Source organism: Panthera pardus, unplaced genomic scaffold (assembly GCF_024362965.1).
Source record: "Panthera pardus isolate Hobbes unplaced genomic scaffold, ASM2436296v1 HiC_scaffold_13, whole genome shotgun sequence".
Lineage (NCBI taxonomy): Eukaryota > Metazoa > Chordata > Mammalia > Carnivora > Felidae > Panthera > Panthera pardus.
The window spans coordinates 18,843,876-18,858,023 of record NW_026526688.1 but is presented as its reverse complement, the minus strand read 5'-3'; the positions used below and the strand labels follow the sequence as shown (position 1 = coordinate 18,858,023).

The 14,148-nt window shown below is 36.2% G+C and overlaps 1 protein-coding gene across 2 annotated transcripts; it reads right to left on the bottom strand.

Annotated features, from left to right (window-relative positions):
* Positions 1-453: 453 nt before the first annotated feature.
* On the bottom strand, positions 454-8,738 carry ZFP42 (ZFP42 zinc finger protein). Of its 2 annotated transcripts, none has more exons than XM_019422167.2 (3): positions 8,530-8,738; positions 6,671-6,746; positions 454-4,003 (listed from the first exon to the last, which is right to left on the bottom strand). In XM_019422167.2, exon 3 carries the CDS (start codon positions 3,904-3,906, stop codon positions 2,995-2,997), a length of 912 nt encoding a protein of 303 aa, XP_019277712.1. In that variant the 5' UTR covers positions 3,907-4,003; positions 6,671-6,746; positions 8,530-8,738; the 3' UTR covers positions 454-2,994. The 2 variants fall into 2 exon arrangements, with proteins under 2 accessions (XP_019277712.1, XP_019277711.1); XM_019422166.2 differs by having other exon boundaries at positions 454-4,000.
* Between the last annotated feature and the right edge of the window lie 5,410 nt (positions 8,739-14,148).

The window sequence follows — 14,148 nt, the reverse complement described above, 5'->3', positions numbered from 1 at the left end:
ATCTGTACATATCTTTTCCAAAACATTAACATTATTAAGATTTTAGATAACATATCCTCATTAGCTAATTTCCTTTTCTGTTCCTTTTTCATCCACTTGCCTTCTTCCTCTTACATTCTTAGCAGTTTTAGGGATCTTCTTTGGAAAATACAATGAACAGCTAGGAGGCTAGTCAAGGAGCATCCTATTCCCAAGTCAGAAGTGAAGCCTTGAAATCCAGATACATAAACCCATTCTCAAACTGGTATTTCTTGTACATTTAAGCTTTATGTTGTAAATACTGAGCTTTGGATGCTTTACCTCCAGAAAGAGTAATCTACAGAAGGAGACCAGCCTCTACAAAGGGAAAGTCAATCTTGATCCCTCTTGATGCTTTGAGTCCCAGGTCTTAAGAGCTTGCTCCCTAAACCCTGCCATTGACTTTTTTTTTTTTTTTTTTTTTTTAATCTAGTCTTGACTGCTCTCTATTTAATCCTGCCTTTTACTTACCCTTTGGAGATACTACATCCTAATTCAACTCTGAGGTAGAAATCCATAGAGGAACAAATCAAACACATTAATGTTAAAGCAAAAACAAGACAAAATGCTCCATCATCTTCGTCAAATCAAGTACTAAATTCCATCCTAAATTCTATACTCAGGTGTTTGATTTAGAGGAAATTCCAAATTTATAAATGGATTATGTATCCAGTGTTCCTTTTGACTTAGAAACTCAGGACCCACATTCCTATAGAAATGATGGTATAAATGCCATACCAGATACATTATAAGTAAAAAGTTAAAGTTTCCACAATATTACGTAGTAACTATTTGCTCCTTCTGAGGCCAAAATATAAGTCCTTCATTTTTTCTTTAATTGTTTTGGTATCATGTGATTTTACATTCTGGCATTTTTCAAATCAAAATTAATCTTAAAGTTGATCTACTTTCCTTTTCTTTTTTTCCCCTGAAAAGCTGTTAAATTTATGGTACATATTACCTACCATTACCAACAATGGGGTCTTAAATCTTTACCTCAAATGTAATATCCTAACTATATCTGAGTATTTATAATTATTAATGTAGGGAAGGGAGATACATTCCAAGTTTGATAGCTGCATTTTGTTGTGCCCATCATATTATTCCAGTTAGGGATTCAGTTAATCCTTATATTGAAACTATAGTTTTATTTTCACCAGCTGCCTCTGGACAACACAGTGTCTCCCTTTATCCAGAATATTTAACCAGTTTCTCTGAATTTTCTTCCATAGCATATGAATTACCCCAGATTCTGTCCCATCTATTAAAAACAACAAACCTCCTCCTACTCTGTGGCTTTCCTCTGGCTGTGGCCCTGTTTCCTTTCTTTTACAGTCAGAGTTCCTTTAAGGATATCTGCACACGTTCTGCTGAATAGAGGTATCATGATTTATGCAACCTGTTCCCTTTTAATGGACATCTAAGATAGAAATTATAATCAATATGCTTTGCTCAACATCCTTGAACAAATATCTTTGCACATTAGTGCAGATATTTCTGTAGAATACAATTCCAGAATCTGAGGGAATGCACATTACGGTTTGCACTGCGTGCTGCTAAAAATTTGTTCAAAATCCTAATCCCAGTGTCCCAGAATATGGCCTTTTGTAGAGATGGGGTCCTCATGGAGGTAGTCAAGTTAAAATGAGCATATTAGGATGGGTTCTAGTCCAATGAGTGGTATCTTTGTAAGAGGAAATCTGGACATGGACATGCAGAGGGAAGAGATATGGATGTAAAGGAAAACAACCACATAAACATGAAGACAGCCATCTATAAAAGCCAAGAAGCGAAGCCAGGTACAGATCCTTCCTTCATATACTGAGAAGGAACTAATCCTTTCAACACCTTGATTTTGGATTTCTAGCCTCCAGAACTGTGATTTCTGCTATTTAAGTCACTCATTTGGTAGTACTGTTATAGCAGCCCTAGAAAACTTATAAAGCACACTTGCAAAAAAACCCTCCAAAATAGCTGTGACAATTTATATCTTAACCAACCATGTAGAAGGGTAGCTTTCTCCTCACCCCTCACCAATACTTAAATATTAACCTTTGCAATGTTTAGTTAATTTCTAAGACAAATAAATGGTATTGCTTTTCTTTTTTTAATTTTTTGATGTTTATTTATTTTTGAGACAGAGACAGAGCATGAGCAGGGGAGGGGCAGAAAAGGAGAGAGACATAGAATCTCAAGCAGGCTCCAGGCTCTGAGCTGTCAGCACAGAGCCTGACATGGGGCTCAAACTCACGAGCCCTGAGATTGTGACCTGAGCCGAAGTCAAACGCTTAACCAGCTGAGCCACTCAGGCGCCCCTGGTATCTCTTTTCAAGGCACACTTCTCTGATTTTTTTTAATCCAGATTTAGCATCTCTGGAGTTTTATTTCCTTTTAAAATACCTAAAATGGACTCAAATGAATTGATACTACCAAATAACTATTCAAATCTAACTACATGATTTCAGTATAGTTTCATACAATGATAAAAAAGGATTAAAAAATATTTATCTTTTAAAAATGTTTAACTACTCATTTACTTATTGACAATCTACAGCAAAATTTTCATTCTCTATGATTATCACACGTAGCATGAAGTTTATTCCTAAAAGGCAAAAAGCTAAACAATTGGCAACTACACACTTCAAAAAGTTAATTTCGTACTTATAGCATGTGAAAATCTAGTAATCCAATTCATAATGTATTAAGGATTATGCTTTTGAAGTAAATTAATTACTGGCCTTCCCATTAGAAATACACTGTTGGAAATTGAGCATTTAGCAAATGCTCTAAAATGTTCTAAAATGATATCATAAGTTTTAGGAGCATTGTAGTAACATTAAAAAAATATATACCATGTAGGGTTGTAATTGCTTGAAAAAGTTCTTTTTGGGAGATAGTAATAAGGTACATATGTCCCCAAATCACTATTTTGTTAATATGCTCATCTTGTTTAAGGATTATTTTCTATCTTCTCTTTCACGGATTTTTATTGGTCTTTGCATGAGTTAACATGTGAACTTTCAGGTTATTTGACTGGACAAACCTCTTGTGACAGCTTTCAAAGGGACACACAAAACGTTTCTCCCCAGTATGGATACGTACGTGGGTACGCAAATTGTAGTCCAGGGAAAAACGTTTTCCGCACCCTTCAAAAGTACACCGAAATGGCCTCTCTCCAGTATGAACCAGAAAATGTCTTTTTAGTTTTGCACTCTCATTGAATGCTTTCCCACATTCTGCACATACATGATCTCGGGGAGCATGAACGAGGAGATGCCTTCTCAGGGAAGCTCTGTTCTTTAACTTTTTTGTGCATCCACTGTGAGGACAAACAATTCTTTCTGGAGCATCATATTCCTTATTTTTTGTGGGCTTCTTTCTAGCAAATTCTGCAAACTGTTTAGGATCTGATACATCAGTGCTGGGTATTCCTCCAGGAGAAAGCTTCTTGCCTGTCTCATACTCTGAATACTCAAGCTGTGAATTCCCTCCAGTCTGCTGAGAAAGTTCTTGTTTTGCCCCTTTTTGCACACATTTCAAGGATTTTCCCAGAAGCGAGCTTGCAGTAAGAACCTGTTGAGAAAGCTCTTGTTCTGATTCTTCTTCCTGGTAGTTAAGGGACTTCAGTGAGTCTTCTTCCAGGATGGGTTCAGAAAACTCACCTCTTATTATGCATTCTATGTAACAATCAGAGAAGGAATCTTCTCCAACAACTAGGTGGCTACTTTCAAAGAATACACCTTCATCTTCTAAGGCCCATGGCATGTCAAAAGGTTCTTGTTGGGCTGGCCGTGGCTTGGATGGCTTTGGTTTATCCCCACTGAAGGCTCTTCTACCCAAGCCTTTCCAGCCACAAGTCTTTACCTTTTTCTTCAGTTGCTGGTCCATATTGTCGTGTTGCTTCTTCCTTGAAGGTTTGTACCAGGATATACCAACCACTTCCAGGTGATAGTGATCTGAGTAAACTGCCTTCAGCAAACACCTGCTTTGAGATAGTAACCTTTAGATAAACTATATTCCAACTTTAGAAACACTGTCAGAGCTTAAAAAATGGCCTCAAACTCACTTTTTAATAGCGAAATGGCTGCATTTGCCTCTTCTCTGACAAACCCAAGAAAGTAAGAGAATGAGCTGTGACACAGGATGTGGGTTATAACTAGATCTTATGTGGGGGTCCCCACAAATTATCTGCCCTCTCCAACTGACCACCTAATGTTTACTGGGTACTCACTATGTGCTAGCCCTACTCTAGGCTGCTCATAGGTTGAGATCTATCAGTAAGTAGACATACAAAAAATCTGTGCCTCACGAGTACACAGTCTCGTGAATATACATAATAAGTTATTTTATGTCACACATTAAAAGGTAAAGTGCTACAGAATAAGCAAGGGAGCTAGTAAAAAGTAGGAGTTCTCAATTTTAAATAGGGAGCTCAGGCAGGCTTGCCTGAGGTAGAAGCAGTTGACTAAAAACTTGAAGCAACTGAGGGAGTAAGATGTGCCTATTTTCTTATATAACACTGTTGGGAAATTCAAATTAAATAATGCATATAAAGTGCTTAGCACAGATCATGGCACAGAGCAAATGCTGAATGTTTATGTGAGCTAGTGTTATTTACCTTTGTATTCATTAAATATATGGTGGATCCTGTGATGTTCCAGATACTACTCTAGACCAAGGGTGGCATTTTTCTTTTTTTTTTAATTTAATAAAGAGCTAGATTTAAGCGTTGTGGGCCCTATGGTCTATGTCATAACTGTTCAACTCTGCATTTTGTCATACGGAAGCAGCCATGGATGATACATAAAGGACGAGCATGCATTCCAACAAAACAAGCAGAGGCTGGATTTGGCCCATGTGTAGTTTCTGTTTCTTCTTCACAAGATGGAGATTCAGAAAGAAGACACATGAAATCCATGCGTTGCCATCTTTTACGAGTATAAGCCAAAATAAAGGCAAGCGGAGTTTAGCCTTGAATAGTTTTCTGTCTTTTTCTTAAGAATCTAAAAGTGGGGTGCCTGGGTGGGTCAGTCAGTTCAGAAAAATCTCTTGATTTTGGCTCAGGTCATGATCTCATGGTTCATGAGTTCAGGGCCCACATGGGCTCCATGCTGACAGCCTGCTTGGGATTCTGTCTCTCTCTGCCCCTCCCCACCCTTCTCACTCTCTCTGTCTCTCTCAAAATAAATGAATTAATTAAAAAAATTTCAAAAATCTAAAAGCAATATTATAAAAGTTAGAGCATGAATATGATAAATTCTAAGAGTCTTTTGCTTAATGTTACAATTGTGTGCCTTATGGAAGATCTCTTAATTTTATTGTCCTGATGTCCTGCTGTAGGACAAAAATTAAAATGCTTTTTATAAAGGAGTAAATGTGAAGGTAATGGACAGAAAACTAACAGCTTGAAAATATTTTTAAATAGCTACATTTAAAAATACCACCTCAAAAGAATCATGCTATTTACTTTTGTCAAATACACAGCATCAAAACAAAACATGTTTTACAATTGCTATGGGAAGATTTTTGAAATGCCTCCTTGAACATTGATATATATATAAATATACAATGCATAATGTTTTATGTAAATTACAGACTTAAAATATAAATTATAGGGTCACTGGGTGGCTCAGTAGGTAAAGCATTCTACTTCAGCTTAGGTCATGATCTCAGGGCTAGTGAGTTCGAGCCCCGTATTGGGCCCTGTGCTGGCAGCTCAGAGCCTGGAGCCTGCTTTGGATTCCATCTTTCTCCCCTCTCTCAAAATAAATAAACATTAAAAAAATTAAATGTAAGTTATAAATAAATTATTTATGTACAATACGTAAATGTTTTATATATATAAATTGCTAAGGGAAGAGATTTGAATTTCTTCTTAAACATTTGTATATATATTTCTACGTTATATATATATATATATATATATATATATATATATATACACAAATGTTTAAGAAACTTAAAACATTATTTCCTTAGCAATTGAAAAGCACAGGTATTTAAAAATATTTTCAAGCTATATATATGTGTGTATATATAAATATACATATATATATATAGATAGACAGATAGATATATAAAATGTTAAATGGTACAAGTATTATTATTTATTGCTTCTTTTAAAAAGGTGAAATAAACCAGGAGACTGTATTCAGGAAAATTTGCCTAACAAAATCTTGTTCTTTTAGCTAAAAATTATTCTTGATTTTTTCTTTTTTGTATTAATGAATATAACCTCTTTGGACAAAATCGCTAGCAAAGAGTCTAAAGTTTGAGTAGGATAATACAAAACTCCCCTCCCCCATTGAGGCCATTTAAAATACGTGCAATTTGATTTGATTCCAGCTTTTCTCTCCAAGTTTATGTCTTGCTAATTTCAGCTCCCCTATTTTATTTTCAGCCATAATAAACTCTCCCTCCAATAAAGCAGTATGCTGTTCCTTCTTAATCCTGCCCACCCTCACTCCTCCTTCCCTTATTAGCGCGCACACACACTCACACAAGCTCATTTCTCATCCATATTTCTGACCTCTGCTTAAACATCACTTCCTCAAGCAAGTTTCCCTTCATTCTTAGGCTCAGTTAGGTTCCCAAAACTTCCTCTTTTACACTGATCAGTCTCTGGTACCGATTACTTTAAGATCTGTCTTACCTATTAGACTGTAAGGTCTATGAGGGCAAGGTCCTCTTCTGCTTTATTCATATGTCCCAGGGCTTAGAACATTTGTCTAATGAAATGAATTCATATATATGCATTAGTAATCATACTGGTGATACTGGTTTAGCAAATCTATAAAATTAATTTACTAAAAAATTATTTGTGACTTTCAAAACACTTAATGTAGAGGTTCCAAAAAGTTGATTATCAATGATGCCAAATGTTCCCTAGAAAAAGACATCTAATTAGGAGATGGGGATTAAAAGAGAGAGGTATTTTCTTTATGAACTTATCAAAGCCAAATGTAGCCCTTACTTTTCTAAGCTAGATTTTATTTGACAGATCCTCCCATTTCTTACACAAAATTCAAGCTTGTGAGTGATGTAAAAACTGAAATACTAACTTACTAATTTATTATGGGAAATCCAGTTTATATAACAAGTACATTCTCTGTTGGTGGAAATAACTACTTGGAAAATGTACTCGGTAAACATGGTGTTAAGACAGAATCTGGATATTAAATACTTAATGGTATGACAATAATATAGTTTTATATTTCTCAAACTGGCATAAAGGTGCTTCCAAGAGTGCATCATTTACTTATTCAATCATTTGACAAATATTTAGTACCAAACGTTGTTCTAGGTGTTCACCCTAGAACAGTAAAAAAAGATCCAAAGTTCCTGGTTTTCATGGAGCTTTTATTGTGTAAAATAAAAATGTAACTAAACAAAATGGTTTCAGGTTGAGTAAAATGCTATGAAGTATAAGCGATTAGAGTATGAGAAGGAAAGGAAATGGAGGAGGCCATCTTAAGGAAGAATGTCTGCAACAGCATCCAAGGTGGGGGGGTGGGGCATTAGGCTTAGGCTGAGACCTGAAAAAAAAAAAAGTATCAGCCAGTGGAAAGAGGTGGGAGGAGAGTGCTCTTTCCAGGTTATAGCAGGGAGTACAAAGGGATTTGCATGCTGGAGGACAAAGGAAGACATGTTTATTACAGACTGTGGCTGGCACAGACCGGAGTGGTCTGAGATAAGGTGGGGGACCTTGCAGAATCTTGCGAGCCAGGGGAGCCATTTACATTTCTTTCACAAACCCATGGGAACCATTACAGGGTTTCTTTCAAACCAGGAAATAGCATGCTCTGGCTGAGGTTAAACAGGTATGTGGAGAGTAGACTTAGGGAGGCAGGGGTGAAAGCAGAAAAATCCATTAGGCTATTTAGCAGTCCAGAAAGAGTGCTGGTGTTGGTAGTGAAGATGAAAATGGCGGGAGAGGGAAAACAGAGACAGAACGTTCTAAACTTCCTTGAGGATTGGATAAAGGGAGTAAGGCAAACAGGGAAAACAATAATGACCAAGCGGTGCTCGGTTTTTTGCTGGAGTAACTGGTAGATGGTTGTGTCACTTTCAGAGATAATCAGAGGAGGGAAGAAATGGAAAACGGCTATACTCTCTTGATTTAATAATGTGAACATTTTAATATAAATATTTTAATATAGATCTAGCCATTTGTTGCAGTGAAATATATGAATTTTTCAAACAAAATTTAAAAAATGCAACTTCAAGGAAATTTCAACCAGGCATCTATTTTCATGAAAGTGTATTTGTTTCCCTCCTTTATCTGTGTTAGAAGTTTGAGGCCGGTGGCCCAAGGCAGTTAAACACTATAAGTCTCCTAGCCAAGGTCCGTCCCCACTGGTTCTAGGATGATGAAACCCTTCCTGTCCATGTTTTTCAAAACCTTTTGAACAGGACCCATGTTAAAAATACATTCTAAGTGGTGAACTCAATACCACACACCTTCCCCCATATCTGAAAAAAAAAGGCAGAGATCCATGAAACAACACTTACCCATGCACTCTGATATTTCCTTCCAAAAGAAAGACCAAGAAGAAACTGTTACTGGCGCCCCCCAACAGCAGCTGAAATCTTCCCTGCTTTACGCTCCGCCTACTATACCCGCCCTCTTTTTGATGGACACATTCAAATTAGGCTACACCTACATTTCAACTCTGCATTGCTTAGGCTGGAGTTTCCTAGAAAAGGCTCTACCAAACCTGTTTCGGTAAGGACATCAGGTAGCAGTGGAGTGGCAGATCGTGTGGCTTTGCTCCGCCCAGGTCAGGGTTGGCCGCCTACACCTGCCTCCCCCCCCCCCCCCCCCCCCCCCCCCCCCGCCCCGCGTCACCTTTAGCTGAGAGCCTGCCCTGTAGGGGTGACCCCACCCCCCCACCCCGCCCCGGTACACCTCAGTGCCTGGTCCCTCACCACGTGGGCAAACCTGTTTGAATTCCAGTCGCCTAGTTTTAGCCTGTAGTAGAGGCACTCAGTGTCTGTTCAACAAATCAACTTAGGTACAATCATATTTATACAGTTATTTTTCAATGAAATGAAAATCCAGTGGTGGAAGCAGTTTTTACCTACTAGAAAAAGTTTACCCAAACGCACACCACACCTTGCTCTGCACTCTCTTACCCTCCCCCAGCCTCTACTCCCCACCCCACCTATCTCCAGCCTCAGAATTACTGCTTTTTTTTCTTTTTCGGGCATTAATGTGACTGCTCATATCCTTAAAGGTAACACAACTCACTTGGAAAGCCGCGGTCAATCAACGCTTGCCATTGGCTATGGTCTAGTGAAGTTTAATAGTTCGTGTAAGCACACAGACCATTAAAACAAAAACCCAAATCAATGTTTAAAAACCTCTTAAATTTTACTTGCAGCTTGTCTCCAATTCACATATATATCTGGGAACAGTTCTCCATGCTATTTTTTTTTAAATTTGTTTTGAATGAATATCAGTTGTGAGGTCAGAAAGTAAAAGATCATTTCCAATGGGGGAAATATGTGAACTGTTTTTCTAGGTATTATTCCCTCATCTCCCCTGGTAGTCATACCAGATCCTCATCCGTTTGAGATTGAAGTTACATGAAGCTTCTTAGCTCCTTACCTTGTTATATATTATTTGTAGGTGAGTTTCTGAAGGCAAAAATTGTGAGAAACTGCTTCTCTCCTGTTCTCTGTGGCGCCATACTATGGTCTGTATAAACTTTATAGACAAGTTTTCAGAGCTGGTTTTCACCAACCCTTTTTTTGGTGATAAAAATGTTAATTTTTTAGGTTTCAATAGAAATACCACTTCAAGAATTCTAATAGACCATTCTTTCCAAGCCTTTATATGGCAATGTCATTGGTCAGTCAAGCCTTTATATGTCAATGTCATTGAAAGTCCCCCTCATCGCCGGAGGTATCTCTCTGTCTTTCTGTGTATCATCATATTTATATACATATGTAAAAATATAAATAAGTGACATATAATCATGTATCTATAATTTATATGTATAGATAATAAGAGATAAACATATTTTATTTGAATATATACATATAAATTATATATACATTATATATCACTTATATTTTTATTTCAAATATAATTTATATGTAAAAGATGATGATAGTTATACATATATATAGAAAGAGAGATATGCACACATACCTAAACTGAAGATCCTTTCTTTTATCAAATTCACCAGACCACACCCTTTTGTTATCAGTCCCTTAACAGTTGAGACAGTACATACAATCAACTAGGTTAATTTATAATCCCTTCCTCACCACTGATTCTGTCTGTTCACTTGGTTTGTGTTAGTGTGACTTTGTCTGGAAACTGGAGACGACATATTTAGAAAATCTAAATTTACATTTCACACTCCACCTTCTACATAAATTATTTTTGCTTCTATTTTGTTTCAGCTTTCCTGAAGAAGTAAACCAAAAAGAAGGCACTCATCTGTTGTCATATGAACCTAGCTCAAGGGCAGTTCTCCAAAATGAGCTAGGGAACCAATTAAACCATGAAACAAAAGTGGGCTGCCTTTTGAAATTGGTACAAAGAGAATGGTGCATGGAAACAAGTAATTTTTTGGATGCTGGAATTTTAGTCATAGTAATTCTTCTACAAATAACATCTTGGCTAGTTTTTAAAAATTCTATTTTGATTACTTATTTCTGTGTTACAAACAAATATTTTCCTTAAAAAGCTTAGAATGTTAAAACTATAAATATGCTTTAATTCACTCAACACATATTTAAGGTATTTTTAGAATGTGAAATACTATAAATACTGTGAAAACTGTAAGTATGCTTTAATCCACTCAACACATATTTAAGATATTTTTTCCCCAGATAGGCCACTGTTCTAGGCCCTGAGGGTATGGATCCCTGGCCTTCTGGAGTTTGCAGGCTGAAGTAGCAGGGCCGGAAACTAGGGTGAGGCAAATAACTCACAGGTTTCCCCACAGAAAAATTTAAGAAATGCCAAAAAATTTGGTAACTAGAATTAATGATATTATATTTTTTAGTTTTTTAACTATATTTTTGAATTTTTCTTTTCCTTTTTTTTAAATTAAATTTTAATTAACATACACTGCAGTATTGGTTTCAGGAGAATTCAGTGATTCATCACTTACATATAACACCCAGTGCTCACCAGGACAAGTGCCCTCTGTAGTGCTCATCACCCATCTAGCCCATCCCCCACCCACCTCCCTCTATCAACCTAGTGTGTTCTCTGTCATCAAGAGTCTCTCGTGGTTTGTTTCCCTTTCTTCCCTTCCCCACCCCCTTCCCATATGTTCATCTATCTGTTTTGTTTCTTAAATTCCACATATGAGTGAAATCATATGGTATTTTTCTTTCTCTGATTGATTTACTTCACTTAGTGTAATACACTCTAGCTCTATCCACGTCATTGCAAATGGCTACAATTAATATTTTAATGCAGTATTTAAAAAAATAAAAGTGCAAAAATCCATAGTGAATAAATATCAAAAACTCAAATAAAGGCAGACAACTAAATAATCATGGTTTGTAAATGTCAAATGCAGCTATTATTAGGACCATGAAGGGTAGGCATTTGGTGTTAAGGGAGCCCATAATGGGAGGCTGTGATGGAATCTGAAAGTTCAGGGAAGGTTCCCTCAAAACTGCTATGATCTGAAGGCAGTTTGGAAGGCAAAACTTCTCTAACAGTAGAGGGAATAACTATTTAAGGAGGGACAGCAAGAGAGAATGTGCATTGCTAGACTCTTGGGCCTTGTAGGCCATGGTAAGAAGTTAGATCTTCATCCTAAGAGTAATGGGAATGGACTGTTACCAGAAAGCATGTCATATGTAAATGCGTATTAACCTTAAACTTGTAAACTGTTGTATCATTGTTGGAGCTTCAATCTGTGTTTGATCTAGTTAATACTAACTGGATGCTTTACATGCATTGTTCATTTTAGTATCTAGAAATCAAGTTTATAAAATTATTATCTTTACTATTATTATTATCATCATTTTATTTGCATTTAAAAATGATAATTCAGAGGAGCCAAAAAAGCAAGTAAGTAAACTAAGCACCTAAATTCAGATTAGAACTCAAGTGTCATACCTGTTAGAATGGACTTCATCAAAAAAGGCAAGAGATAACAAATGCTGGGTAGACATGGGGAAAAGAGAACCCCTGTGGGATTAGAAATTGGTGCAGCCACTGAGGAAAGCAATATGGAAGTTTTTTGAAAAATTAAAAATAGAACTACCATATGATCCAGCAATCCCAATTCTAGAAATATATCCAAAGGATATGAAAATATTAACTCAAAAAGATATCTGTACCTCCATGTTCATAGCAATATTATTCACAAAAGTCAAGACATGGAAATAACTAAGTGTCTATAGATGGATGAATGGATAAAAAAGTTTTGGTGTATAAATATAACAGAATATTACTCGGCCATAAAAAAAAAAAAAAAAAAAAAGAATCCCTAACATTTGTGACAACATAAGTGGAATTTGAAGGCATTGTGTTAAGTGAACTAAGTCAGAGAAAGACAAATACTCTACAATAGCACTTATGTGTAAAATATTTAAAAAAAGAAGAAAGAAAGAAAGAAAGAGAGAAAAGCAAAAGAGATCACAGTTGTGGTTACCAGAGGCAGAGAGTGGGGGAAAACAGGATTTGGAGGAAGGTGGTCAAAAGGTACAACTTCTGTTTATAAGGTAAAGAAGTACTAGGGATGAGACATATGACATGATGACTATAGATAACACTGATCTATGATATATGGGAAAGGTAAGAGAGTAAATCCTCAGAGTTCTCACCACATGGAGAAAGTTTCTTCCCTTTTTTCCTTTCTTTCCTTTTATTATATCTAGATGAGAAGATGGATGTTAGCTGAACCTATTGTGGTAGTCATTTCATAATGATGCAAAAAACCATCATGCTGTACACCTTAAACTTATACAGTGATGTATGCCAATTAGTTCTCAGTAAGACTGCAAAAAAATAGAACTCAAGTGTGCTTAATTATTTGAGATATAGCATTTTACATTATATTATGGCGTTTTAGAGATGCCATCATTTTATAAGAAGTCTCTTCTTGCTTTATTATTTTCTGTCATTTATACTGCCTATTTACATACTTATTTGGTACTGATAGCAACCTTATGAATTGTTATTACCCATTTTATGGATAAAGAAGTGGATAAGTCAGTAATGACAAATGCTTTCTTCAAAGCTGTGCAGGTATTCCTTTATGGGCCAAAGTTTAGACCCCAAGTCTTTCTATCTTGACATCAAGTTTAAAGCTAATTTTTTCAAGTTCAGTCAGTTGTTTAAAGGGCTTTTAAAATGTATTTTTAGAGTTTCTCTACAAAAAACAAAAAACAAAAAAAACCCCAAAACCCAGTCAATAATCGATGTTTCTACCTAGAATGTGATATCTTAGTAAATGATGACTTTTAAGAGGGCATAATAAGGCACATTTTGACTCTGCACTTTTTAAAAAAAATGAGATATAATTGACATAAACATAATATTAGTTTCAGGTGTATAACATGATTATATACATATATGGGTAGTGAAATGGTCCCCATAAAAATCCAGTTAATATCCATCGCCACAAAGTTACATTTTTTTCTCGTGATGAAAACTTCTGGTAATTATTTTCTTAGCAACTTTCAAATACACAATTTATGGTATTATTAGTATTAGAGTCACCAGGCTGTACGTTACATCTCTATGACTTAGTTGTTTTATAACTGGAAGTTTGCCCCTTTTGGCCCACTTCCCCCAGAGGCGGCAGTGGGGAGCGGGAGAAATAGGTGAGGGTGGACTCTGTGCTTTTTGTTTTTTTGTTTTTTGTTTTTAAATCTAAGTGGAAGCTGTTTGGTACTTCACACTGACAAGATTGAGACTTGTCATTATACCGTCATACATTTCAACAGTCTTTATGCTCTTTAGACAAAAGCTGTAACCACACAAATATTGTCATGTTTCATTTTCTCTGGGAGAATTCAGCCGTGGGCTTAAGTGCGGGACCTACAAGCTATATTTCAGACTGCATATTCTCTTTGAGCTTTGGCAATGATTTGTGAATGTTATTATTTGGCAGTTTCATAACATCCTTTTTTCCTCTGAAGAATGGA